The following is a 27,775-nucleotide window of genomic DNA, read 5'->3' on the forward strand; positions in this document are numbered from 1 at the left end:
ATGGCCGGCCCGGCCCCGCCCGGCGCGGACGAGCTGCCCGGCGCGGCCCGGCGCCTCTACTCCAGGTGGGCTGGGCGGCGGCGGCGGGGACCCGCGGCCCGCGGCGGGCGCCCGGGAACAAAGGCGGCGGCGGGCGCGCAACGTGGCCGGGACGCGCCCTCCCGCGGGGCCGCCGGGGAGGGGCGCAGAGCGGGGGGCGCCGCGCGGCAGAGGAGGGCGCGGGGATGGGCAGCTGCGGGTGGGGGGCGGGGGCGCGAGGACGGGGCGTGGGGGTGCTGGGCCTCCCTCCGCCCGCGCGCCCGCGAGAGCCGGGACTAGCCGAAGCCCGCAGGCTAAGCGGTGGGCAGGGTAAGGGTAGGTGGCTGGGTGGGCTGCTGCCTGCCCGGCCCCCACCCCGGCACAGGGCAGCTTCTCCTGGCGGCTGGGCCACCTGGCACAGCCGGGGTGCGGAGGGGGCTGCCAGGAGCTTCTCTCGCACGCCTGGCCTCACCTGCCACTGCCCGGGCCCAAGCACTCAGGGGGCGGCGTGGCAGGAGAGAGCGGGCTGTGCCATGGGTGGTGCTCTGCCCCCAGCCAGCCCGCTCAGAGCCTGGGTCCAGCGGATTGCACGGGGGTTGGGGCTGCAGAGCCAGCCACCAGGTGGGTGTGTGCCTGCCTAAAAAGACACCTACCTCGGGGCAGATTCATGGGTGACGGCAGCGGTCTGGGCTCTGCGCCCCGTGCCCGTCGGGTGGCCTGGCCCAGGGCTGCGTGCCTGTTTGGTGACACCAGGCTTTTCAAGGGTGTTCCACAGGATGATGCCGTGGGCCTGGCCTAGGTGGGCACCAGGACCCTTTGAGGGGGGCTGGACTCTGCCAACCCATGACGGTGTCCAGCAGAGTGGGGCAGGCATAAGTGCTGGGCAAGGTGATTATTGTTGGCAGATCCCAGAGGCACACCTGGCTCCCTGCGGTGAGCCCGATGGCACCTCCCACCCCCTAGCTTGAAAGACACTATCATCCCAGCACCCCCAGGCCACCCCTAATACTGGTGGCCTTCAGGGGGCCTCGCCAGGCAGTCCATCAGCAGCAGACCTCTGCCTGTGCCCCCCATGTGTAGAATGAGGGCGTGGTGGTGGGTGAAATGCCTTGCTGCCCCTCCCCACCTTGGTCTGGTCTGTGCTGCTGGCCAGAGACACAGCCCCCATTGTGTGGTCTCCGGAATTGAGTGCTGAGCCCCCAGCCTGGCTCCTGGGCCCCATGTAGGGGGAGTGCATGCGGGTGGGTTTGCTGGCAGCTGACGCTGGAGGCCTGCCCTAAAGGACCCCCTCCACCCCCCCATGGGATGCACGGCGGTGCAGGCAGCATTTACCCCAGGGTTATGGTTGATGAAGAGGGGGTGCTTGGTCCCAAAGAACAACAGGAGTTAATCTGGCTGCCACTGGTGTGTGAGTGTGTGTGTGTGTGTGTGTGTGTGTGTGTGAGAGAGAGAGAGAGAGAGAGAGAGAGAGGGAGGGCGGGCGGGCTGGGAGACCTGGCACAGCTGAGCATGAGGTCCAAAACATCCTAGTCACTCCACAGCTTGACATGGAAGCCTAGGGTGTGGGCCGGTGCCAGAGCCCAGTGGGGACACACCAGGCAGGACCCTGGCCTGGGGGACAGCTCGCTGGAGATGCTGGGAGAGTCCTGAGCCCCGCCTGGCATCGTTACAAGCTGAGACCCGTGCTAAGCTGGGCTGGGTGAGCCCGGCACAGGTTTGGGATGTGGGGCCACGATCTTTCTGCAGGGCCCATGAGGCCCATGGTGGGTTTAGACCCCACTGGGTAGCCATGGCCAGGTGTGGGCAGGGCAACTCCTGGTCAGAGCTGGCTTTTGGAGGCTGGCAGGATGGGGTGGGGGAATCCTTTTCCAGTGGGGCCATGGGGCAGGAGAGGAGAGGCCTGATCAGCAGCCTCAGGCCATGGTCGTCGGCCCCTGTGAAGCCTGCATGTTGGGGGAAGATGGGGAGAGCCCACCACGATTTGGTAGCAGAGCAGTAAAGCTGGCCACCAGGGAGTCGATAACCACTTCATTACCTGGTGAGCCAGCAGTCAGTCGGCGGGAGCTTGGCAGACAGGCCCCAGCCTCCTGGCCACTGCGGTCTGGCTGCTGGGAAAGCCGGCCCTAGTCAGCCCCCTTTTGAGGAGAGGTGCATGCTCTGGGCAGGCATGGTGTTAGAGAGTAGATCTGCACAGGTGTACCAGCTGGGGTGGGGCAGGCTGGTACCGAGGTGCCCAAGGAGGTGGAGAACTGGAGATGAACATTTAAGCATCTTTTTAAGTAGATGGCAAATCCCAAGTGGGAAGGTTGTCCGCCCCCAGGGTCTGGCAGGGAGAGCTAAGACCACAGCCCCAGGGGCCAGGGCGCCCTGGCCGGCCCAGCCCCAGTCTCCTGTCCTGAGAGTGGGGCTCTTGGCAGCCCTTGGGGTATACAGGCCTCTGGGAGGCCCAGGCAGTCTTGTAGGGTGCATGAGCTGGCAGTGGGCAGGAGAGTGGGCTCGCAGAACACTTTGCCCAGTGCACGCAGGCACCTTGCCAGGGCAAATACCCATAGGCCTGCAAAGGTGGCGTGTGGGGCCGAGGGCAGGCAAGTGGGCCTGGCCATTCTAGGTAGCATCACAGAGGACAGGAGAGGGTGGCCTGCAGTACAGGTGTCAAGTGGCAGCCCTGGGAGGCGGAATAGGGGCCTGGGGTTGATGTGAGCTGCAGAGTTTGGGGATTCAACTTGTGAACAGGAGTTGGGTACGGAGGAGGTGGTCTAAGCCCTGCTCCCCTCAGCCGACCTGTCCTGGAGGGTGGATAGTGGCATTGGACAGAGACCTCAGGGTAGAGAGGAGAGTGCCTGGCCTGGACACCCTTAGTGTCCGGCTTTCCCAGAGCAGGGCCTGGTGCAGGTGGGTGGCCTGGGACCTGATCCCCTACCTTGGCATCCACCTCCCAGCCCCTTCCAAGGGCTATACCCTCTCAGACCCCTCCCCAAATGTGCAGGGCCTGCAGCATCCTTCACCCGCCCCACTTGGGCTCCTATCCCTGCTCAGACCCCAGGGTGATCTCAGGTGGTAGAGCCCACCTTGGCTCTCCAGTTCCCTTGCCCTGGAGCTGCAGTTCCTAGCTGCACAGCCTTGGGGAACCTTCCTGGCAGGAGGGGCTGCCCACAAGTGGAGCAGACAGAACCTCTGGGAGGGCCCATGGGGTCCCAGGGGCTCCTGGGGTAGGGCAGCACCTTGGAAGGGCTGAGAAGGGAGGCCCCGAGAGACACCTTGACTTCTTTCCACCATTCTACTCTGACGGGCCTGGACAGGGGACCCAGCCAGCACTGAGCCTCTGTGGCTGAATGTCTGCACCCACCCTGCTACTCCAGGCAGCCCCTCCCCTTGCCCAGGGAAGTTCACATCAGCCGCCCTCCTCATTGGCCACAAGTGGCTGGAGGAGCTGGGAGCCTGGCAGAATAGACCGTCAAGGGGCTGGCACCTTTCAGGAAAGGAAATGTCTGCCCGCCCTGGGTAACCCTACAGCCCCCAGAGGGTTGGGAGACACTAACAGGATGGGGTGAGGGGCCAGTTGCCCAGAAGGGCAGGGACCCTGCCCAGAAGGAATCCTAGCTTCACTCCAGGTGGGTCCTGGAGGCACAAACGTTGACCTGAGGCTCCTTTGTGCTGAGTGACAGCTCTGGCCCAGGGCTGGCCTGGGGAAAGTGGGAAGGAGGGCACTGCCTCTGCACCCTGCTGCGTGCCAGCCCCCAAAGGGACATCCTCTAGGCTTTGCGCAGCTCAGGGCTCGCACACACCCACCCCGCCCACCCACCAGGCCCCGCCCTGCTGACTGTGCTGATCCCGGCTCTGAGCTGCCCTTGATCCTCTGATCCACCTCAGGCCTTGGGAACCCCAAATGATCTGTCCAAGGACCTGGGGTCTCCTGCAGCTGAGGCCGCCAGAGCCTTCAGCCCACCACCCTGGGGTGGGGAGAGTCAAGGGAACCCCAAGTTTGGTGCAACCCCAGGACCAACAGCCAAGGCAGGGCAAGGGCTGGCTGCCCAGGAGGGAGGCCCAGAGCCCAGCAATGCTGGCTGTGGCCATGGAGGGCCAGCCTGTGGCCCTGAGCTTGGCCGAGAAGGCAGTGTGCAAAGTGGTATATGGAGCCCCCCGCCCCCGCCCACTACTGCTGCCGGTGGGCCTGGAGCTGTGGCTGTACGTGCAGAAGATGCGTAACCTGCAGAGGACAAGGTGCGGTGGGCACCTGGGAGGGCACCTGGGCAAGGGGCGCGTGATGGGTGCCTGCCAGGAGGTCAAGGTGCCATTGGAGGTTTTGGGGTAAATGGAGAGGGTGGGGGCTTCTAGCCCGGTATACTCTGCCTGGTGCTTCTCCAGATGACCTCCCCATGTTGCCAGGGACCCATGTTAGACCCCCCCAGTCTGCATTTGCGATGATGTCCCATCAGGATGACCCCTACCCCCTTGATTTTGGGGCCCCAAGTTCCTAAGCCAGAAACCTTTGCTCTGAGACAGGTGGAGGGAGGCCGCCAGATCTGCCAGAGCCAACACGGCATGTTCCTCTCTGAAAATACCCACGGTTCAGAGCCCATGTCCCTTCCACAGTCACCTAGGAGGAGAGGGCAGTTCGCCCATCAGATGGCTTGCCAAGCAACTGGGCAGGGACATACTGGTCCTAATAAAGAAGCCCCATGCCTGGCACCGCAGGGCTGCCCGTGGGCTCCTGTGATGTGGCATCCGGATGGCTCTTCCTTGAGCACTTGGTCAGGTGGCTGCGGAGGAACAGGCACATCACCCATGGGAGGCCCTGGCATGCAGGGGCTGGAGGGAGGCCCAAGGGTCTGGTGTCCTGAGGTTTCAAGGCCATGTTCCTGACCCCTGGCTCTCGGAGAGGTCACACAAGCTCTGCTTGAATCTGGGGGAGGAAGAGTGGGGGTGAGGTCCCAGAGCTCAGGCCCTGTGTTCTCCATGGAGTGAACGATCCTACTCTCCCCAGGACGAGTGACCCTGGTGTTGGGAGTCACAGCTGGGCAAGGGGCCCTGCAAAGGTGGGGGGCTTCCCCAGCAGAAAACTGTGAGCCTGTGGGGCCCAGGGTGCTGGGTGCGGCTTCTGGGGGGTCCACTAGCCCCACCCAGCCTGTCCATGTGGTGTTGCTGTCGTTGGAAATGTTTGAGGTGCCCATGTTCTTGATAACGTGGCAACAGAGTAAGCGGACTTGTGGTTTGTATCAAAGGGGTGTTTGGTTGAAACAGCTTAGAAGCACTGGCCTAGACAACTTTATTTTTTAAGGAAATACGTTGGTTTCCCCTCAATAACTCCTGATCATTGCACGTTTCTAACAACACAGAGAAGGGCCGAGCACCTTGGGGCGCAACGGGATTGTTCTGTGGACATTTTTAATGACTCTGTAGGTCTTCCATGAACTCTGAAAACCTCAGAAAGCAATGGGACTGAGACAGGGACAGCAGGGGCTGGCCTGTGATCACGTGGAGCAGGCTCCCTCTTTTCCAGGGTCTCTGTGGTAAGACCCTGTCCCTTGGCTCCTCCTGCTGCCTACATGGTGCCCTCACTGAGGCCCGTGCCCCTCCCCTCCCGCCCTCAGGCCGTCCTCCAGTTTGGGGCTTCTGTGCCTCCATGGCATCTGTGTCCCCAGGGCAGGGCAACAGGTCAGGTGACCAATAGGGAGTATCGCGGAGAAGGCCGAGGCCCTGAGGGAAAGTGGCCGGCCCAGGGCCGCACCTCAGGGTGCTGTGCAGCGCCCAAGGGTGAGGGGCTTCTTCTCGGAAGTCCCTGCCCAAAGGCGGCGGGGCGGGGGGAGCCAGCACAGCCACCAGAGAGGTGTTGGTGGTCACGTAGGGCCCTGGGCCCTTGGGGTTGGGCCAGATTCAAGGGGCAGGAACCCGGGGCCGGTTTCCAGGATGTGGGTTCATCCTGGGACATGGTACTGTCCACTTCTTCCCACAGCCGCACCACAGGGTGGGGGCACATGGCGGGAACAGCTGTTTCTCAAGCCAGTCCTGGCCGGCAGCCAGCAGAGCGCTTCTCAGCCTGGAGGGGCAGGAAGGGGCCGGGGGCTGGTTGACCCTGGGCTCAGACACAGCCATGTTCCCGAAGAGGTCAGGGAGTGAGGACAGATGATGGCTGAGCCTCCAATTCCCACTGGGGGCTTGGAGGATGTGGCCTCCCCTCCAGGTTGCAGACTAGGGAGGGGCTGGGCTCAGATCCTGCCTGTGTGGTCTGTCAGCTCACTGACCCTCTCTGAGCCTCGGTTGCTCTCAGTCGGGATCAGGGCCTGTCGCAGGCTGCCATGCCTCTCAGGAAGATGGTGTGTGGCCCCTCTCCTGGGCGGCTGACACTTGGGGGTTGGCAGTGTTTGGAGCTCCACCATCGCAGGCCGAGGGTCTTGCTGCAATCACAGACTCACGACTTCGCCCCAGGTGCTCCTGAGCCCTGGCAGTGAGGAGGTTTGGGCATAGGTGAGCAGCACAGGCGTGCCAACCTGGGGATGGGCATGCCACTGGACCTAGCACCTCTTCTAGGCGTTTATCCAAGAAGAGACTTATGTTTGTGTGTATAAGCATGGCACAGGCCACCGCCATCTGAGGGACCCGGTTGTCCGTAGTGATGACTCGGAGGACAGGTCCCTAGGTGTGACTGCGTGAGAGGCAGGCTGTGACCCCTCCTCTCTCCACCCAGGATGGAGGCCTCATGCCTGGAGCTGGCCCTGGAGGGCGAGCGTCTATGCAAGTCTGGGGACTTCAAGGCAGGTGTGGCCTTCTTCGAGGCTGCTGTGCAGGTGGGCACTGAGGATCTGAAGACGCTGAGTGCCATCTACAGCCAGCTGGGCAATGCCTACTTCTACCTGAAGGAGTACGCCCGCGCCCTGGAGTACCACAAGCACGACCTACTGCTGGCCCGGTGAGCTGCGGTGCAGTGTGGGCGCAAAGGGTTGTCCAAGCAGGGTCTGGGTGCCCTGCCCCCGGGAAGTGGGTCACAATACGAGCCCGGTGGCAGAGCTCTCAGGGTCCAAGGGATCCAGGAAGTGCCCCCAGGAGGCTGTGTTTAAGCTGAGACACGTGTGAGCGTGTCTGTATGTCTGCATGTGTGTGAGCATGGGTGTGGCCCAGTATCCTGTGACTGAGCACACGTGTGTCCAAGAGCCTGTGCCTGTCTCTGGGACTGTGTGTAGGAGGGTAGCTACCCCTCCCTACCCCTGTGTTTTTGCCTGTATCTGTCTCTGTTCTCCTTCAGCCTCCAAGCCTTTGCCCATTCTGTTCCCACCCCGAAACACTCTTCCCTCACTTGCTACCCCCCGCTCCTGCTCCTTCTTGAGGCTGCAGTAGCCACTTCTCAGCAGCCTCAGCGGCTGGACTCCCCACCAGCCAGTGAGCCCTGCATCCTGTCCTCAGCACCCAGCCCTAGAGTGGTGCTGGAATGCATGCATCGAAGACTCACTGCATGAATTATCCTAATGTCAATTCTCACTTCGAGGCCCCCCTAACTCTCCTTACCTCGACCCAAGGTCCTCCCTGAGCCCTGACAGCTGCAGACCTGGCCCAGCAGAAGGGTAATCCTGAGCTGTGCACCCCAACCAAGGGCTGGTTCTCCCAGGCCCTCATTCCCTGCTGAGCTCGGTTCCAACCAGTACTCAGCCTGGACCCTCTTTCCTGCCCTCTAGGACCATCGGTGACCGCATGGGGGAGGCCAAGGCCAGTGGGAACCTGGGCAACACACTCAAGGTCCTGGGCCGCTTTGATGAGGCTGTTGTCTGCTGCCAGCGGCACCTGGACATTGCCCAGGAGCAGGGGGACAAGGTAGGTTATCAACCCCCGGGCTGCTTCCCTGTCCAGCCCCCTACCTTAGCATATGGACCTAATGATGTCCCTCCCCAAGTTCTTGCTTTTGGAGCCCCAGGTACAGCCTGGACAGTGCGCATACCAGCTTTGCGTGTACGCTTTGGGGCGATGTTCCCACCCACTGGCCCAAGGCTAGTGGGTTTCTTGACGGTTGTGGCTTTGGAGACACCCCAACCTTGGTGTTGTCCACAGATTGGGGAGGCGAGGGCGCTCTACAACATTGGGAACGTATACCACGCCAAGGGCAAGCAGCTGTCCTGGAACACCGCACAGGACCCCGGGCACCTGCCACCCGATGTTCGAGAGACGCTGCGCAGGGCCTCCGAGTTTTACGAGTGAGTGGGTGGCGGGGTTGGTCCACAAATTCCACAGACGTTCCCAGGGCCCCTGCCCTCGGCACAGAGACTTAGCGGCAGCCCTAAGTACAGTGCCCACACCCGGCCCACCACCTCCCTGAGGCCCCTGACAGTGGCAGCCAGGCTGGCCCTCCTACCCCACACCCTCCCGCACCTGTCCTCTGGGTCTGCTGGGACTCCCTGAAGCCCCTGCTTTTCCTGCCCCGTGCTCATCCGCAGCAGTGGAGAGAAGTAGGGAGACTGCTCACCAAAGTGTGTGTGACATTTAAAAAACATTCGGCTGGAAAAAGGGCCAGGGCATTGGGCTGAACCCCTGGGTCTGGGAGAACTCTTCCTTTTAGAACAGAGGTTATACCTGAAAACCAGAGTTGGAGACAGGGGGAGCCCCTAACCCGAGCCTTGGAGCTCAGACAGGACCAAGTGGCACCAGAGCCAAGCACCCGCTTGGCATCCTCTGCCTGGAGGGATGGGTCATGGGGCCTTGCTTCCCTCACACTGGGAGGGACATGCCTCTGATGGACTCGGCCTCCAGGAGGAACCTGTCCCTGGTGAAGGAGCTGGGCGACCGAGCGGCCCAGGGCAGGGCCTACGGCAACCTGGGCAATACCCACTACCTGCTGGGGAGCTTCGTGGAGGCCACGACCTTCCACAAGGAGGTGAGTGGACAGACAGCAGCGTGGGCAGCCCACATCCACCCAGGCTTTGTCTGACCTTGGTGCTGGGGCTCCTGGGGCTGCTCCGTCTGGACACACAGACATGGGGCGGGCAACCCTGGCGGGGAGGCAGCACCTGCTGTCGGCTTGGGTCCTGTGGCTGCTCCGTGACCAGCTGTGTTGTGGGTTTGTGTCCTCAGCGCCTGGCCATTGCTAAGGAATTTGGAGACAAGGCAGCGGAGCGGAGGGCCTACAGCAACCTGGGGAATGCCCACATCTTCCTGGGGCGCTTCGATGTGGCTGCCGAGTACTACAAGTAGGCAGCACCCCCTTCAGCCAGGGCGAGGGTGGGGCCTGAGGGGGGCACAGGCCCAGGAGGCATCTGCCCCAAGGTGGGGAGTCTGACTTTCCAGGCTCCCCAGGGGCAGGTGGGGGGTCTCTGGCCACCCCAGAAAGGCAGACTGACAAAGCTGTAGTCCGGGGCTGCTGGGGACTTGGTGAGCGCTGGGGGAGGCACCATGTGCCAGGCACACAGCCGGCCTTGGCTGAGGGCCTTCTGGTGCCAGTTATTGGAAGGACCCCAGAGCAAGTATAACCATTCCCATATGGACTTAGTATGGTAAGGACCTTGTTGGCTCCTGGGGCTCCCTGACTGGTGCCAAGACACTCGCTGGGCCATCTGCCTCCTGGTCTGAGTAGCTGAGCGGTAGCCACGGGGCAGAGACCAGGTCACGTGCACCAGGTCCTGCGCCGAGCCTTGACGCTCCATGTCGGGACCCTGACCTAAGTGTTGCTGTCCCCGGGACCCCTGTGGACAGGCGGAGGCTCAGGAGGGTGAGGCGACTGGCCAGTGTGGGCAGAGCCTGGTGGGGCCCCACCTGTCTGCTCCCAGCAGTCAGGTGCTTTGGCCATCTGAGGATGGGGACACAGCCAGGCCCCAGAGAAAACCCTGTGGGGTCCTGGGGCCGGAGGCCTCTGGGTGGGTGGGCTGCTTGCCCCATTGCCCGCCGTCTACCCCTCAGACAGGAGTGGGGGTCATAAGACGTGCCCTGCCCCCCAGGAGAGGGGGATACTAGAACCTCCTTCCTGAGGGCTGCCCCTCTGCCCGCAGGAAGACGCTGCAGCTGTCCCGGCAGCTCAAGGACCAGGCGGTGGAGGCGCAGGCCTGCTACAGCCTGGGCAACACGTACACGCTGCTGCAGGACTACGAGCGCGCAGCCGAGTTCCACCTGCGGCACCTGCTCATCGCCCAGGAGCTGGCCGACAGGTGTGTGCGGTGCGGATGCGGAGGTGGGCAGACCCCACCCAGAGGGCTCCGTGCAAGCCCTGCAGGCTGAATCACAAGGTGGTGACAGAGGCCAAGGCCTGGGTCCGAGGCCCTGCTCTGCCACTGACCGAGTGACCCCGAGCAGGACCACTCGCAGCAAACCCCTGGCACAAGCTGGCGGAGGAGGTTCACCCTCTTTATCTAGTTCGTCGCTCCTTTGAGCTGCCCCCATATCTATATAAGTACCAGTCTCTATGGAGACAGACAGACCGAAGATTCCTAAACGCACAGCCATGCACAACGGTCGTTTGGGTGGGCAGTGGCCAGAACAAGGGGGCTCAGAGCCACAGGCCGTGGGCCTCTCACAGGTGGTGGACAGGAGGGGTCTCCTAAAAGGCTGCCCCGCCAGGAGGCACTTTTTTGGGGTGGTGGTGGTGATGTTTTGGAAGTAGATAGTGGCAACAGTCACAGATTGTACACACTGCCACCGAATCATGTGCTCTAGAATGGTTAAGCTTATGTTAGATGATTTTCACCTCAACTAAAAAATTAATGAACGGAGTGATTGAGGTCACCACTGTCCCCAAGGGTGGAAGGAGCCATGGAGGTGAGAGCCTCGCTGGCCACTAGGGGGCAAGCAAGGCCAGGCCGGAGACCCTAGAGGCTGAGGTAGCCAGCTCCCAGCTCTACTCCAAGATGAGTGCCCCACCCCTAGCCCACCCATGAAGCTGCCCACCCCCCACCTCCTCTGTCCTTTCCACCTCCTGTCCTGTTGGGCCCTACCACCTGGAGACGGGGATTGGGATGGCTGGGCTGGTGGGCAGGCTGGTAGGCCTGCATGGTGGTGCACATGTGGACTCAGTTTCCCTCCCTGGCAGAGTGGGTGAAGGCCGGGCATGCTGGAGTCTGGGGAATGCCTACGTGTCCATGGGGAGCCCGGCGCAGGCCCTGACCTTCGCCAAGAAGCACTTGGAGATCTCCCAGGAGGTGAGCCAGTCCAGCTCCCCCGCCAGTCCCCAACCACTGCCTCAGCTGGCACTGGGGGCCCCTAGGCGCTGCCCAACCAGCTCCAGACTGGCCGGGTGCCTTTGTGTGTTCTGAGCTCTTTGTGGACTGTCCCTGTGTCCTCTCTGGTCTATTGCTGCGTGCTGCCCAGGGGCGGGCTGGCCACCCCATGTCCTCTGAGGCTTGGTGGCTAATTGTCTGCTGTAGCCAGGAGGTGGGGGTGGGGGGATCAGGGGGCCTGTTTTCCACTCCTAGTGCATTAGTGTGCCCTGTGGGCATGTCCATAACCAGGTCCTTCTGTCCCTAGGGAAACTGGCCAGGCTGGGCCACAGGGATGCCTGTGCCCAACACCCAAGGTGGAAATGACCTGCCAGAGGCTATCCCTGCAGGATCTTCCCCTGGGACTCCCCCAGCCAGACACCTTCCTGGGGAAGGTGGGCAACCAAGGGGCCTGTCCACCCAGAACCCTCCTGTTGTGATCAGAGTATTCCCGTGGCTGGAAACCACAGAGTTGTCACAGGCGAACTCTGGTTCCCTGGCTCCTTGCCTTACTTCTCCTGACCACACCCCCTTCCTGCTCTTTGCCCTCCTCCCCCCCCCCCGGATCTCCAAGAAGCAGCCCCCGTCACCTTCCTCTAGCACACCCCTAACGCCTGCCCAGACCCACCACAGCCTCATGTCCATGGGCAGGTGAGGCCCACAGGTGCCCAGGTGGAGATGGAAGGAGCAGGAGAGCTCAGGACAGGGGAGGGCCTGGCCTGGAGAGCCCTCTACCTGGGCCACCAGCAGGGCAGCCCTTGTCCATCTGAGCACAGGCAGGGGCCTAGCAGTGGTGCCTGTAGCGCCATGCAGAAGACCTGCCAGATTGCCCTTTCTTTGACTTGTTCCTGGACGATGCATGTCACCTCTGCACTGAGGGTTCTCCCGGGGAGCCGCTGCTCTGAGCTGGGAACTGGGGAGGAGCCGAGGAGGAGCCGTGAGCCTGGCAGGCACCTGAGGGGTTGGTGTAAAGCTCCAGGGGCTGAGAGAGGTGCAGTGTGGCCAGAGCAGGCCAAGACCCACGGGAGGGTACCTGAGAAGGAGGGCCCTACGCCTTCCTGCAATGTGAGAGGGTATGTGAGGCCACCTCCACCTAGGGACAGACCCCAGACTCACCTTGGGGCACAGTGAGTCCTGGTTCCCTGGAGACCCATTGAGGGCCTCCTAGCCTGCCTGCCCACTGACCTGGCCCTGCTTGGCCACAGATTGGGGACCGAAACGGGGAGCTCACGGCCCGCATGAACGTGGCACAGTTGCAGCTGGCTCTGGGCCGGCTGACCAGCCCGGCGGCCGCAGAGAAGCCAGACCTGGCCGGCTACGAGGCTCAAGGTGAGTTCCTGGGCTGGGGGTAGGGAGTCTGGTTCCCCACAGGCTGAGACCTTGGCTGGGATGCAGGGCCTTGGTGGACAGGGCTGTGACAGGAGGGCTGCCTGGGGAGGGGCTGGCTCATACAGGGGCCAGGTTAGCACTGCGGCCTGTGGGTGCAGGTTCCATGGAGGTGAGCTCTGAACCCAAACGGAGAATTTCTAACAGAGCTGCCCAGTAAGGGAGGGGCCCCCAGGGGTGGGGAGCCCCTATGCCTGGGGTGTGTCAGCATTGGAGCCCTTTTCTGCCTTGCTCCGGAGCTCACAGTAGGGATGAGGGCATGACAGGCTCTCCAGGTGCTGGGGGCACAGAAGGTGGACCCTGTCTCCCAGGGCAGGGCAGGGATCAGGGAGATTGGTGAGTGGGATGGGATTGGGCATTCAAGGGGTGGGGACAACATGGGGGAATATGGGCATTCAGGCCTCTTCTTCATGGTCTCTGGGGCAGCAAGAGCCTGTGGTCACCCTGAATCTCCCCTGGGTTTATCACCCAGTTGCACCATGACCATCAGGAAGAGGAGAGGGCCCTCACTGCCCCTACTCAGCTGCTCCACCCCCTCTCTGGGGCTGAGGACCCTTCCAGGCTGGGGCTGGGCCTAGGGGACCAGGGTGAGAGGAGGCTGCTGGGAGGAGGGAGGGGCCCAGGGAGCATGCAGCCAGTACTAATCAGGTCCACTCCACTGTAATGACCTCATCACTCACGGGCTGCTGGTCACCCCATACAGGTCAGCAATGTGCTCTCAAGAACAGACTGTTCCCTGCAAAGCAAATAGATTAATAAAGTCAGGGGACTGGGGGAGGGTATTACGCCCTGAGCTGGCTTCCCCAGGTGGCTACAGGTGACTATGGGACAGGCTCAGGTCAGGGAGGTAGCTGCCCCTCCACACCCACATGGTTCTTGAGTTTCCAGGGAGCCTGGCCCCAGCCTTTTGATGGCTGTGTTCCCAGGGGTGCCCACTCTGCCTAAGCTGCCAAAGGCCCCTGACCTGCTGAAAACCAGGCCAAGGAAGCTGGTGCTGGCTGGTGGTGGTTCCCCAGGGTTTCTGATGATGGCCTGCCCTAGGAGATGGGGGGCATACGTCACCCCCAACTTAGATTGCTGAGGACTGAAGGGAGGGAGCAGAGGCTTCTGGGACCCTCAGCTTGCCCCTCTTTTGATGTGCTGTGGTCAAAGGGGTTGGGATGGAGTGTGGTCCCCCAGAAAGTATCAGGCCAGGTTTTCTGAGGGTGGGCAACTCTGCCCAGAGCCCCTGGCAACCCCTGGCCCTTGGAGGCCACCCTCTGGGAACCCCAGCAGTAGGTGGGGGCAGGGCTGGGTCAGCGTCTGGAAAGGCTCCCATGGAGGCGGAGGCGCAGCCAAGCTTCGGAACTCCTGAGGAAAGGGGGGCGTGGTGGGTGAACAGCCTGGCTGTGCGGGAACAAGGCAGCTTCTGTCCTCCCCACGCCAATGCCTTTGCTCTGCCCAAGTCTGGCCCTCCCAGGCCAGGGCCCCCAGAAGCCTCTCCAGTGGGCTTCTGGAACGCTAGCAATGGAACGCCAGCAGGCTCTGGGAACAGGCCATCTTCCTGGGAGGGCGGTCACCAGTGCAATCTGCTCAGGCCGGAGGAAGCTGGTCTGGGGGCCGGCAGCCCTGGGGGCTCCAGCTCTGGGATGCAGCCTCTGGAGGCAGGCTGGAGCCCTGAGTCTGGGCGTCCCTGGAGGAGGAGCCCCCCAACCAGGTGAGCCTGGCACCCTGGCCCGGGCAGGGCCTCTTGCAGGGGTGGTAGCATGCATTCGCTCATTCGCTCAGTGCATACTGGGCCCGAGTGGTGGGCTGGCCCGATTTCCAGAAGCCAAGAGCTTGCCTCCTGGAAACTCCCTTGGGGGAGGGGGCAGTTCCATATCCAGAGCCTATCAGTTGGGGTGGGAGGTGGAGGGGGAAGGGGAGCACCTGGCCGGAGCCGTTTAGGGAGGAATTCTGGAGGGAGCCATGGGCGGGGCCTGCTTGGTGGGCGGGGCCTGCTTGGTGGGCGTGGCTTGCGGTGGGTGTGGTGGTAGCTGGCCAGCTGGAGGCCAGGCCTTGGGCTTTTCTTCCCTGTCTTGATAGAAACAAGGGCCCTTCCTGTAGCTGGAGGACCCAGAGCCGGCTGCTATTCAGTTCACCTCTCAGCTGTGCTGCCCCCACCCCAACAAAGAGGGCCCTGAGCGAGTCTGTGTGGGCCGGGGCACCTCCCTGTCACTGCTGTCTGAGCCCGGGTCAGTCCCAGGTGTCCTGGGTGTCCCACCCCTTCCCTTCCCAGCAAGGGCACCTGGTGGCTGGGGCATGCTGGATGGGGGCCCTGTGACCCCCTTGACACGGCTGTTCCATCAGTACATAAGCAGAGGTAGCCAGTCCACCTGCCCTCTCTGTTGGATCACCCCGTCTGTCCTGATGGGCCTGGGCTGTCCTCTGTCCCACGGGCTTGCACTGCTCTGCAGCTCCTTCGGTCCTCTGGTCCCTGCTCAGCGCGTCCGGGGTACAGAGCAGCAGGAGTCCCCTGGACACTGCGTTGAGGAGTTGATGTACATGGTGTCATGTCTGACAGGCAGTTTAGGCTGTGGGCTCTCACCCTGGCTCTGTCATGTCCTGGCTGGCTAAATGTCTTGACCCAGCTGTGCCTCAGTTTCCCCATCTGGGAAGTGGGCCCACTGGTCATCCTTGGAACAGCGCCTGGCAGGAATGAGGGCACATCTCATGCCCCCAGGGAGGGCTAAAGATGTAGACACATCACTGTCCATCTGTGCAGTCAGTGGCCTCAGGCACCTGTGACACACAGGTGAAGGCTGTAGGGCCGCAGGGGCCCCCTGTCTTTATGTCTGCCCCTTCTCCACCCACCCTCACCTAACCCTCTGAGGCCAGCCTGACTTTCTATAACACCTGCCCTGTGCGGTGGGGCCTGCAGCCCTACTTCCCATGTCCTGACCCAAGGCTCTGTGACTTGTCCAGGTGGGTGCCCTGAAGGAGGACAGTGCGTGGGAAACCGCACACAGGGTCCCGCACTTAGGTGCTCAGCAAACACTAGCTACTTGACCACATCCTGGTTAAGTACCTACTACACGCCAAGCTCCGTGGGAGCCCTGGGTGCACATCAGCGACCCAAACTGGCAAAGATGGCAATAAATCTTGGCAGACTCGCACAGTGCTCCGGGAAATTTCCAGACCTCACCCTCATGGTTGGGAGGGGTGGAGAGCAAGCCTGTGGTGCCCTGGCTTGAATGCCCCAGTCAGCCAGTGGTGCGGGCGCTGGAACTGGCAGGCGAGGAGGACCTGGGCACTCTCACACAGAGGGTGCATTTAGCTTGGCCCAGAGGGCCTGCCGCCCTTGCTGACCATGAAGGGACCCGCCCCGGAGCCAGACGCTGCGTGTCAGGGGCGTTCCAGCCTCTGCCGAGGCCAGGGGCGAGGAGGGCCAGGCAGGGCAGAAGCGGCCGAGTGGGTCCTGGGGCCCAGCAGACAAGGTGGGGAAACCGAGTCGGGCCGCTAGGGTGTCAGGGGGCAGCCAAGAGAGGCCCCAGCCAGGCCCCGGCGGGCGATGGAGCAGGGTTTCCGCTGCCTGTGGTGAGTAGGGGCCCTGTATAGTGGCTGCGTCCTGGCCCTGTGGGCATCTCAGGCCTGGGACTAAGGTGTCCCCTCCCTTCTCCCCATCACTGCATGTGGCAGAGAGGACAGGCGATGCTCCCAAGTGCAGTGGGGTTTGGGAGTGAGATGTCATTTCTTCCTAATGGGCTGGGAGGAGTGGGGACCCTGACCCCACTCTCAGCCCCGTGTCCTTCAGCCTCATGACACAACATAGGGTCCGGCTGCCCTGCTCTAGGGCAGTTAGTGGTGGGAAGGGAAGCAAACAGTCGGCTGCCTCCTGGTGAGGCCTCTGCATCCGCCCCCTCCTTGGGCTCCTGGGACAGCAGCCTCCGAGGACCACTGCATTCCCACTGCCGGCCATCTTATTTCTTGGACCGGGTGTGGCTTCCTCAGAACCTAGAGGCCAGGACAGGGAAAGGGCACAGCTGCCCACGCCATCCCCTCCAGCTGTCTCTGAACTGCCCAGTTCTCATGAAGCCCTGGACACTTGGTTTGGGCTGGCCTGAGTCACTGACCACCTGAGCTGGCTCCCTCTGGGGACTGGGTCCAGGCAGTGGGTATGGTCTGGGGCTGAGGTCAGGGCGCCCGCTGAGGGCTCCCTGCTGTGGCGTGCCCAGTATGGGGATGTCTCGGGGCTCAGCTCCTATGCTGTCCACCGCAGGTGTGCACAGAGCCTCTGAGCTTCACGAGCGGAGCCCATGTGTAATGCTGGGGTGATCACAGAGAGGGCCGGAAGGGAGCCGGGTCCAGAACTTGGAAACACTAAAGCGAGACTCCACCCAGGCCCTGCAGGGTCCATCCCATCTCCACCCCAGCCCAGAGTTCTTGCAGACACTGCCTTTGCCTCCACATGGGGTGGGGCATCGCAAGCTCATCTCCCTCCTGGGGTGCAGGCTCACTAGCCTCTGCTCCCCAGAGGGCCCCACCTGTGCCAGCCAACCTGGAGGCCAGGGGTCAACACTGGCTGACTGAGCCACTGTTTTCCAGGGGCCAGGCCCAAGAGGACACAGAGGCTGAGTGCGGAGACCTGGGACCTGCTGAGGCTCCCCCTGGAGCGGGTGAGCCGGGTTTGGGTGGGCGGCTGGGGCACACAGGACGTCAGCAGAGTGGCAGAGCATGGGCAGAGTGCAGGCAGCAGGCTAATGAGGCTGCTGCAGTGTTTGCTGAGCTGCCACCACTCTGTCCACGTCATGTCCCTGCCATGGGAGATAAATGTGCCATCTGCCCCCATTGGTTCCCTGAGAGGCACCACAAGGCCCTGTACTACCAGCACCCACTCCCTCCCATCACACCTCAGGGTCCTGCCTGCTGCATACCCTGGGACAAGCCACGGGTCCTTACACACTGCAGACCCCTCTGCCCTGCCCAGCCATGTCCCCAGCGTCTCGGCCAGCCCACTCCTATCTGCTCCTTCCCACTCGGACACTGTCACATGGGGAAGCAGAGCTGTTACCAGTGGAGCTGCTGGGGCTCTGCAAACCCCAAGCAGATTTGGGGCTGGGCAGGTGGGCTCTGGGCCCTCTGTATCTGCTGGGGTGGGTTCGGTACGGCCCTGGGGAAGTGACCTACCCTCTGAGCCTCTCATTACTCCAGTGTACACTGGGTTTGGTTGCACAGGCCCATGGGGGGCCTCCTGGGAGATGAGGTTCAGGGTCACCCACAGTCATATGTTTCCTAGTGTGGGAAGGTCAACATTTGGGGGGTCAGAGGTGCAGCCTGAGCTCCTCCAGTGCCCTGCTCTGTCCCTCCCTGCCAGCCCCCCTCCCCGCCCCCCGGGCCTTGCTAGCTCTCTTCCTCCTCCCTTGTGTCTGTGAAATGGGGTGACTGCATTCACCAGGCCCCCCCCTTAGGGTCCTGGGATTGCTGGTGGCCCTACCCACGCCTGGCCTCCCTCCCCCTCCCCAGGAGCAGAATGGAGACAGCCATCACTCTGGGGACTGGCGGGGGCAGGGCAGGGACGTGCTCCCCCTCCCCATGAGGAGCAGGAAGTACCAGGAAGGGCCGGACGCTGCTGAGAGGAGGCCCCGGGAGGGCGGCCACTCCCCACTGGACAGCGCGGACGTCCGGGTGCAGGTGCCTCGCACGGTAGGCAGTTTCTCCTTGGGCTCCAACAGGGAGCCCAGGTGGGGCCTCCACCATCCATGCTGGACAGAAGACGTGGGAGCTACTCCAGGGGGCAGAGATCGTGGCCGTGGCTGTTCGCAGGACCTGGTGGGCGCCAGGCTTACTGGCAGTGCAGGGACAGTGTGTAACTGTCAGGCCCAGCCGCAGTCAGGCCCAGTGGACAGAGCAACAGTGTTCAGCAAGGGGCAGCGGCAGCTCAGGTCCTCAGGTGGCCTGCAGCCCATCCTGGTAGACAGACAGGTAGACAGACAGATGGGGGCTGGAGGGATGGGGGATGGCCTCTTGCCGTCTGGTAGGTGTCCCACTGTGCCCAGGAGCCCTTCCAGGCTCACAGGAATGGGTCAGAGGTCAGAGGTCAGCCTGGACCCCCCTACACAGAACACCTGGTCCAAGCCTCTGGGAATCAGTCTAAAAACAGTTCCCTTCGAGGGCTTAGTCAGCACCTTCCTAGCCCGTAGTGGGTGTGGGTGCAGGATTTTTCCACACAGATGGCTGCTTCCCGCCCTCTTTTCCACAAGTCCGGGGGTGGGGGTGTCTCTGCCAACCCCATTTGACCCCAGCACTGCCCAGTTGGCCGGGGTCTGTGTCCATGAAGTTTGGTGAGGAGGGGATCCCTTCCTGGGGGACGGGTCACTGGTTGCCCCAGGTGAATGGGGCCAGTATTGACACTGTGGCTTTGTTGTTGGGGGCCAGCCCTATCCTGAGCCCAGGCAGTGCAGGGCCTCGCCGCAACACAGAGGGCTGTGTGGTCTGAGGGGCCTCAAGAACTCGTCTCGGGACAGAGCACGGGGAATGGCTGGGCCAGCCCTAAAGATGGGGGCTGGGGGAGTCTGGAAGTGGGCCCAGCCAGAAAGGCCTGGGCAGGGGAGGACCACCAATGCCAACGCACTGGGGAGCCATGGCAGGCTGTGGAGTAGGAACCTGACCAGGGCTGGTGAGGGTGGGTGAAACCTGCCCTTACTCATGGCCCCTCATTGCCTGAGTTTCTCCACCCAGGCACTGTACTTATCAGGGGACACACTGTCTGCACCTACCATTTTTCATGTGAAATGGGGCCGAGTGAGGCAGGGGGCAGAGCCTGAATCCCAGTTGCCCCGCCCCTCCCCCACAGCAGGGAGAACAAAGGGAGAGTTGTCTTTTTGATTCCCCAAACCCCTAAATCACATCAGCCTCCCCACACGGTGGCTGGTTTTTAAGTTTTCACAAAAAGGCAACCAGGGCAAAGCTGTGCACCTGCCGCGTCCAGTCCCAAGGGCGTCAGAGCCTCAGGCCCCAGAGGTGGGCCCTGGCTTGCAGTGGCCCAGGCTGCTCCCGTCCAGCCCGACTAGCACATGCAGCAGGTCAGCCGTGAGCCCCACTCCCACTACTCCCACTACTCCCACAGCGCCCCTGTGGCTGCCGTCTCGGGACCACTTTTTCTGAACAGAGACAACGGCTGACACTCAGGCTTGTCTGTGTAGCTCATTTACAGAAACCCTGAGAGGGGAAACTGAGGCCCAGAACAGCAAAGAATCTGGCCGGGGGTATCCAGCTAGGATCTGTGGACCTGGGGTTCCAAGGCCGGGTCAGCCCTGGCACCTGTAGCTTCGCCCCATGGAGAACAGAGCAGAGCTTCGGGTGGTTCTGGTGTTGGAGGGGATTCTCATGGCAGAGTACTGAGCCTGGCTCCAGCTGGAGGCCTGGACCCCAGTGGCAGGCTGAGCCCCCTGCCCACCAGACACTCGACCTAGCTCCTGGGACAGGAGGCAACCTTAGAGGGCTGGGCCTGGGCCACTAGCTGGGACATCTCTGTCCCCAGGGATCTGAGCTTGCTGTGGAAGGAACCTGGAAGGGAGGGCCCTAGGAGGAGGGCTCTGGTGTCCCCCATCCTGTCTTCACCTGTCCTGCAGGGCTCACAGCCACTTCCCCAGATGCTTCTTGTGGTCTGCCCTGCTGGTTGGCCCCTGCTTCGTGGTTGGACCCAGGGCTGGCAGTGATGGGAGCAAGGACAGGGCTCTTCCTGAGCCAGCTTGAGGCCAGGGAGGGCCTTGGGGGCCATGGGCCTGGGCTTGGGGCTAGGCAGAGGCCAGGGGGGCTGCTGTGTGGGGACGTGGCCATGTGGGGGGGTGTTGGGCTTCACGGCCCATCCTGAGGGTGACCAAGCCCCAGAATGGGAAAGGTCCTGTTTGTCCAGCTCCTCATGGGGCTGCAGCAACCCTGGCTCAGGAATCAGCTAAAGGAAGTGGTGGTTTTTCCTGGGCTGACCCAGCTTGAGAAGGAAGCTGGGCCTGGGGTCAGAGTGGGAAAGTACTTTCCACACGGTTCCCATCCCCCTTGCCCCTCTGGTGTGACTGCCACAGGCCCAGAGCCAGAGTGCTCAGTGCTGTGCTCAGGAAAATCCATCTTGAGTGTTTACGGAGCGTGTGTGTGTGTGTGTGTGTGTGTGTGTGTGTAGTGTGAGTGACGGAGCTTCAGTGGGGGTGGGCGGGGACAGGGAGGGGCCCTCACCCTGGTCCTATTTAAGCATCCAGCTAACAGGGCCCCGTGGGTTTCAGCAGCGAAGTGGCACTGGGTATCACAGACAGGGTAGTGACACGGGCACCTTGGCGTCCTGCCCAGGCTCCACGTGGCCGAGCACCTTGATCAGCGCCTGGTGGATCCAGCAAGCTACAGATCCGGTGTGAGTGTGGGGCCCCGACACAGGTGGAGGCCAGGGAGCACCCGGGCCTGTGTGAAGCTGGACTGAGGCCAGGCTCCCAGGCTCTCCTGGGGGCCACTCGGGTGGGCGTGCAGTCACCCCAGGGGACCAAGCGGTCAGCCTAGGACCCACGCTGTGGGGGTGAGCTCGAGCGTGTTCTGCTTTGCCCCAGCAGCCTCCCCTCCTGCCTTCAGCCCCTGGCCTCAGTTCTGGGCATCACCGGGGCCATGGCACCACTGCTCTGAGGGGTTGGTAGGCAGGCTGGGGAGGGCAGCCCCAGGCCAGGGGAGGGGAGGCCCCTTGCTCCTAGTGAGAAACGACTGAAATTCTAGCAGGAGGGAATGGAGTGCGATCTGAAGAGGAGCTCTGAGACCCCCCCGGGATGGATGGAGCCTGAATTTGGGGCAAAGGAGAGGTCATAGCATGGGGGTAGCCCCCAGGAGCCCTGTCTTGCTAGGATCCAGGTGGTGCCCTGAGGGCGTGGGGCTTTGGAACTGTCCAGACCCTCACTGTGTGTTGCCCTGGTCTCAGGCCCGCGGCCCCCCACATCACATAAGGGAGGCATCAGTCCTTCAGAGGTGGCCCTGGGCTCCAGAGGGTGGGGGCTGCCAAGCCTCAGGCTGGAGATGGGCTCTGCCTTGGGGCCTCAGGAACCTCTTTGGAGGGCAGTGGAGGGTCCCTCTCAGCCCAGCCCTGGCCACAGTGGTGATGGGGCTGTGAGGGGCCTCAGAACAAACCCCAGTCTCCTTTAGGTGTGTCCCTCAAGCACCGAGTCTCAGTCCAGGGGAGGCTGAAGGAGTGTTGGGGTCACACCTGTCTTGGGAGGGGCCTGGCTCCCTTTACCTGGCCCACAGTCCACCTGGGAACCCTCTGTGAGGTGCTGCTGTGCTCACCCCACTCCTGGCTGAGCCTGGGGTTCCCCACAGCCACTTGGCCCCAAACATCCTGGGAGCAGAGCCCACACCTACTGAAGGAGGCACCCGACAGCCCCAGTCTGTGCTATCGGCTGTGCTCTGCCTGCAGGTCCCGGAGGAGGCCCTAAGGGCAGCCCCTTGGCCAGGGCCCCTCTGGGCCCCTCATACCAGCTGTCCCTTCCCCCCCTCCCCGCATGAGAGCAGAGCCCTGAGGAGGTTCTTGAACTGCCCCCGGCCTTGGCTCTGGACCTGCCCTGAGGGGGTGGGGACCAGGAGGACCTGGTAGGGTCTCTCTTTCAAGCTGCCACAGCAGGAGCCCAGCTCTGAACTCCCCTTGGCTGTGCTCCGGGAGGCCAAGCTGGGCCTGCTCCTTGCTACTGTGTGGCCTTGAGGGGCCCTGCAAGCTCCCCTTGCCTCAGTCTCCTCTGTGAAGTGGGCTGGTGATGGGAGCCGCACATTTCAGGCACCCAGTGGGTGGTGTCTGCTGCTGTGGTGTCTCCATGCTCCCAGTTCTAAGCCGGCCCTGAGGAGGCCACCAGCCAGCTGAGATGGACGGGTGGAGCTGGGCAGGGTATGGGTATCCTGGCTTCTGGGGGAGGTGATAGGGTGCTGATTTGCAGCCAGAGTGCCATCTGTCAGCCCTTGGGGCCCTGGGCGAGGCCTGGCGAGGCTGGGGAGGGGGTGGGCCTGCTCTGGCTCTGCCCTTTGGGGAGGCCAGATGGACCCCACCCTCCAGCCACCCCTTCTGTGGATGTGTAAACTGAGGCCCAGAGTGGGGGTGGTCTTGCCCAAGGTCACTCTGCTGGTTGGGACTCAGTGACCTGGTCTTTTGCTTTTCATTCCACCCCTGCCCCTCCCTCCAGAACTGTGGCCCCTTCAAGGGCCACCCTTCCCTCTTATCCTAACCCCAGCAGAGGGACTTGCCCAGGCCCGGCTGGGTCAGCCCTCCTCAACACCCAGGCTGTATTGATGGTGTCTCCCGGAGTCTGTGTGGTCCAGATACAAACCCACTGCCTTCAGCCTGACATCCAGGCTGCACCCCCAGCCACCTAGAGCCGCCCTGGGCCTGCACACTCCCACCTTGGCCTGTTAGCACTTGCTCTCTAGGGCCTCAGCCCGCACACACTGCTGTTCTTTGGGTCTGTCCACTGGTCCAGGAACTTATAAACTCGTGCTTAGGGTGGGACTAGGGTGGAACACAGGAGCCCTCACCTCCCCCAATTCAGTCTCCTTGCCTTTGGTGATAGGACCTGATGTTGCTGGCACCTCTGGGCCCTGCACAGACCATGACTATGGTCAGCAAGGCTCCCTGCCTGCTGAAGGCCTAGTCATTCGTCCCCTCCCTCACTCACTCATTTGCTCAGCAGACACTGGTGAGTGCTGTGCGAGGTGCAGGGCTCCAGAGGTGCACAGGTGGAGCTCATTGCAGGGGCTGACACAGGATAAAAGCCCCAGGGGGTGGGGCACAGGGAGGCTGCCCGGAGGGGGAGGAAGGCTTGGGATGTGTGAGCGGGGTGGGGGTGAGTGGCCCAGGGGAGGGGCAGTGCCATGTCTGGGGAGGATGACAAAGAGCTGGACAGCAAGTACTGGGAGGAGAAGGAAGGGTCAGGCTGGGGAGTAGGTTTGGGGCTGGGGGACCAGCAGGTGGCAGATGAGAGTCCTCACCTTGGCCCAGGCTGAGCAGCCCCCTCAGTCGTGTTCACGGGTCTGTGAGGGGCCGATGACTGGAGCAGGGCCACCTTTGTTGCTAGTGCTTAATGCCCCTGCCCCTTCTCCCCAGAGCATCCCTCGGGCCCCGTCCTCCGACGAGGAGTGCTTCTTTGACCTGCTGAGCAAGTTCCAGAGCAGCCGCATGGACGACCAGCGTTGTCCCCTGGAAGAGGGCCAGCCGGGGGCTGCTGAGGCCACAGCTGCCTCCACCCTGGAGGAGAGGATTGGTGAGCACTGGCTGGCTCCCCTGACCTTGAGAGGTGCACAACCAGTCTTTCCTCTCCCTCCACTGCCCCCCTTGAGCTCCTGAGGGGCGGTGCAGACCAGCTGCAAAGTGCCCCTTGTCACTGTGAGCTCTCCACCCCTGCCTTTCCCAAAGTTGCATCCTGGGGAACGTGTCATCATCCCGCCCTCCCTCGGGAACACAGGGTGTCAGGAGCATCAGTGTCTGGGGTGGATGTGGGAGGGGAAGCTCTCCTCCCATAACCCCATCACCTCCCAGAAGTCCCCGGAGGCGGGTGTGGGGCTCCAGGCAGGGGTACCTGGGACCCCATGTGCCCCCAGGAGTGCGATGGGCTGGGCTGGACTCACAGCTGTCAGAGTTCCCACCTGGCCCACCTCAGGTCTGACCCTCACAGGGTCCCTGTGTCAGCCCAGCTGCCCCCACCCAAGGGAAACTCCCCTGGGCTCATCCCCTGTCCCCCGCAGCACAGCCCTCGCTGACAGCGTCCCCGCAGACGGAGGAGTTCTTTGACCTCATCGCCAGCTCCCAGAGCCGCCGGCTGGATGACCAGCGGGCCAGCGTGGGCAGCCTTCCGGGGCTGCGCATCACCCACAACAACCTGGGGCACCTGCGCGGCGACGGGGACCCCCAGGAGCCAGGGGACGAGTTCTTCAACATGCTCATCAAGTGCCAGGTAGGCCTGCAGCCAGGAAGGTGGGTGCTCGTCCCCGCAGGCCGCTCTGGCCCCTCTGCCATCTGCGGGGGAGGCTCCTGGCCCGCTGCAGGGGGCTCTGGCCCCTCCCCCCATCTCAGGCTGGGTCTGGGGGATGCCCTGGGGGGAGAGGAATGACAGGCTGGCTCAGCAAGTGTCACCGAGTGCCCACAGGTGGTCAGACCCCCTGAGAAGGCCACCCCAGGATGTCCTCAGTTCGGCTGTTCGTACAGATACGGGGCATCCCCAGGTCCCCAAGGCAGTGGCCTCAGGAATCCCTCCAGCCTTCCACTCTGGACAGAGAAAACCAAGGGCCAGACAGCACCCCTGGAGTGGGGAGGGCAGGAGAGGTCTCACTGCCACGGGGGATCTGGGCCAATCTAGGTGGGTTTCAGGGTCAGGAGAGCCTCCCAGAGTTGGCTGGGGAGGGGCTGCCGCATGGCTGCTGTGTAGAAGCTGGACAGTTTGCAGACCTGACGTTCATTCCCACAGAGGACAGGAAAGCGCAGCCCTCGGCGAGCCCGGGGAGCCTCAAAACCAGCCCCTCCCGAGCACCCCCAAGCACCCCGTCCACATGCACGCAGGTTCCTGGCCCTTCTGCTCCAGACCCTGCAGAGAAGCCCACACGCTCCTCGTCCCTCTCGGCCTACCAGCGTCAGCCCGACCCGACAGGTCCCTGAGGAGCTCCACGCCTTGGGCTCTGGGAGCTGCAGCCCCCTGCCCTGTCCCAGGGGCTTGTGACCACGCCACTGTCAGGGTGGTCTCCATGGCTGCCCCACCAGCTCTGTCTCTGACAGCTCTCCCCACACCCAGTGGCTGTTGTTCAACCCAATCTCTTTGGGGGTCAAGGCTCCCACCGCTGCCCCTGGTGCTGATTCCCAGGCAGATCCAGGGAAGCCCAAGGCGACCCCTTGAACTGGCACTCACTGGATGACAGCCCCTGCCTTGGGGTTGTCCAGAGGGCCACTGCACTGGTCCAGGCGTTGGGCTGGCCCTCCAAGGCTTAGGAGGGCAAGGCCACCGACCCGTGTGTCTGTCTGCCTAGTCCTCCAGGATCGATGACCAGCGCTGCCCACCGCCCGACGGGCTGCCCCGCGGCCCCACCATGCCCGACGAGGACTTCTTCAGCCTCATCCAGAGGGTGCAGGCCAAGCGGATGGACGAGCAGCGGGTGGACCTCGCCGGGAGCCCAGAGCAGGAGGCGGGCGGGCCAGCTGAGCCTCGGCAACAGTGCCAGCCTGGCACCAGCTAAGGTCTCTAACCCACAGCCAGGCCCGCCCCAACGCCGCTCCTGGATGCCTGGGGAGTGGCTCACAATTGTCCAGGATGCCCAAGGTCCCTGAGAAGCTGAATCTTCCCAAGGCCATGGCTGAGGGCAGGCTCTGAGCCCCCCGCCCTTCCCACTGAGCCGGACATGGGCACACTGCTCCCGCAGAGTTTCCCTCCCCAGGGAGGCGGGCTGGGGCCAGGGCTGCTATGCGTGTAGAGGGCACTCTCTGTACTGGGCCTGCCCACATGGTACACAGCTCCCTGCAGGCCTGCCCAGGCCAGCCCTGCCCTCACCTCTGCCCCTGGCCCAGGTGGGCCTTCAGCATGTCGGCCCCAGACCCCGGTGCTGCCCAGACCTTCTGTGCCCTCTCCCTGCCCCCCACCGCTCCATTTTGCCCAGCCAAATGTGAAAACCCTGCTGCCTCCCCCATACCCCCTACGGTTCTCTGCAGCGTCGTCTCTGGGGGCCTCCCAGAGCTGGTCCCAGGAAGATCAGACACAGACATGTTCGCCCCAGTCCCAGCCTCTCACCCCAGGAGGGCCCCCTCCCGGCCCCTCTCCCTTCCCTCGTACCCAGGCTGGAGAAGGGGGAACCAGAAGGCCTCACAGGAATCCCACAGTGGAGGCAGGCTCATGTGCTCCCACAGAGTTCCTGGGCCTGGCGCTTGAGCTCCCAGCCCCATGACGTCCTGAGCAGACAGGGGCCCAGAGGGGAAGGAGGGGGTAAGCAGTGACATTCCTCGGCTCCAAGCTCTGAATCCCAGCAACGGATGGAGCCTGGTTCTAGGAGGATCCGCCGACAGCCAGGTCTGCACACTGACTATGCCAGCACGGGAGCCATGGGGGTGGTGGGTCAGCAAAGCTGAGAGGGGCTTAACTCATCCCCGGGCCCCCCAGTGAGCACCCAGCCCTTCCCCCCACCATCTAGGGATATGTCCCTGCCTTCTCCCATATGTGTGGAGGGGGTCCAGTCCCAGAACACCCAAGTTGGCCCATGGGACTGGGCAGGAGACAGGCCTCCTGGGAACTGTGGCCATCAGTTCTCACCCACATCCATTCCTCAGCCAACCTGCAGCACCCCCTCAGCCTTGGGTTGAGCCTCATTATGGTCCCCAGGGCCCAGGACAGCACCTCCTCATGTGAGGGTGCAACAGCCCCACCCCAGGCGTCTGCTCTCTGAGCACACAGCCTGGGAGCTCTGGGTGGAGGGTGCTGGAGGGCGACCTGAGCAGGGTGTGATGAAAGGCATGGGGACCCCTGAGGGCTGGCAGGTGTGGGGTCAGGCACCAGAGCACGGGCTTCTGCTCAGCTACCCGGTACTTGAATGTACATGTGTATTTATTGCCCTCATGTGTTTGCCATATTGTCCATGGGTCCTTTCCAACCCAAGAGGTACGTTTTTCTGTTTTATTTTAAAAATAAAGTCTGCCAAGTGAATGCTGTCCATTTTAAGACGGGGGTGAGCTAGAATGTGGGTGCAGAGGGCCTGGGGCTCGCAGTGCCCATCCACCCAAGGTGCCCTGCTGCACTCCCAACCCCACACATCGGCCTGGTCCCTGGGAGGGGCTGTCACTGTCCTAACTACTCACACACTCCAGGATGTGCTTACCTTTCCGGCTGGGAGTCCTCACCCAGGACCAGAAGGCCACCTAGAGCAAGGGGGGACGGGTGCAGTGGACCTGTGACATCACATCCCCAGACGCTGCTGATGACTCTGAAGGAACAGCCTGTGAAGATGCAGCTGAGAAAGCAGCTTGGGGATGACACCCCACAAATATGGACACCCCAAAATAACAGCCATCATAAGGCACTGTCCCTAGTAGGGTCTGGGCACTGGGTGGAGGCAGGGAGACCCTGCTCACCTCACTCCCCATGATCCACTGTGCAAGGAGCCCTGCTGCTCCCTTCATGCCCCACACTGAGCGCAGGGGGCTGGGGAGCCCCAGAGGGGTGAGGGTGGCACTGGGGAGGGAAAGTAGGCAGGAGTAGAAGATACGGCAG

The 27,775-nt window shown here is 62.9% G+C and overlaps 1 protein-coding gene across 3 annotated transcripts; it reads left to right on the forward strand.

Moving 5' to 3' along the window:
• On the forward strand, positions 1-27,211 carry GPSM1 (G protein signaling modulator 1). 3 transcript variants are annotated; one of them, XM_087822942.1, is made up of 14 exons: positions 1-65; positions 6,704-6,925; positions 7,686-7,821; positions 8,056-8,198; positions 8,752-8,875; positions 9,073-9,188; positions 9,984-10,139; positions 11,018-11,126; positions 12,389-12,512; positions 17,133-17,203; positions 18,051-18,230; positions 23,641-23,797; positions 24,279-24,487; positions 25,551-27,211. In XM_087822942.1, exons 1-14 carry the CDS (start codon positions 1-3, stop codon positions 25,755-25,757), a joined length of 2,019 nt encoding a protein of 672 aa, XP_087679068.1. In that variant the 3' UTR covers positions 25,758-27,211. The 3 variants fall into 3 exon arrangements, with proteins under 3 accessions (XP_087679068.1, XP_087679069.1, XP_016066513.2); XM_016211027.2 differs by lacking the exon at positions 1-65 and adding an exon at positions 2,715-4,239; XM_087822943.1 differs by lacking the exon at positions 18,051-18,230.
• Positions 27,212-27,775: the final 564 nt, after the last annotated feature.

Source organism: Miniopterus natalensis, chromosome 12 (assembly GCF_054644295.1).
Source record: "Miniopterus natalensis isolate mMinNat1 chromosome 12, mMinNat1.hap1, whole genome shotgun sequence".
NCBI classification, from domain to species: Eukaryota; Metazoa; Chordata; class Mammalia; order Chiroptera; family Miniopteridae; genus Miniopterus; species Miniopterus natalensis.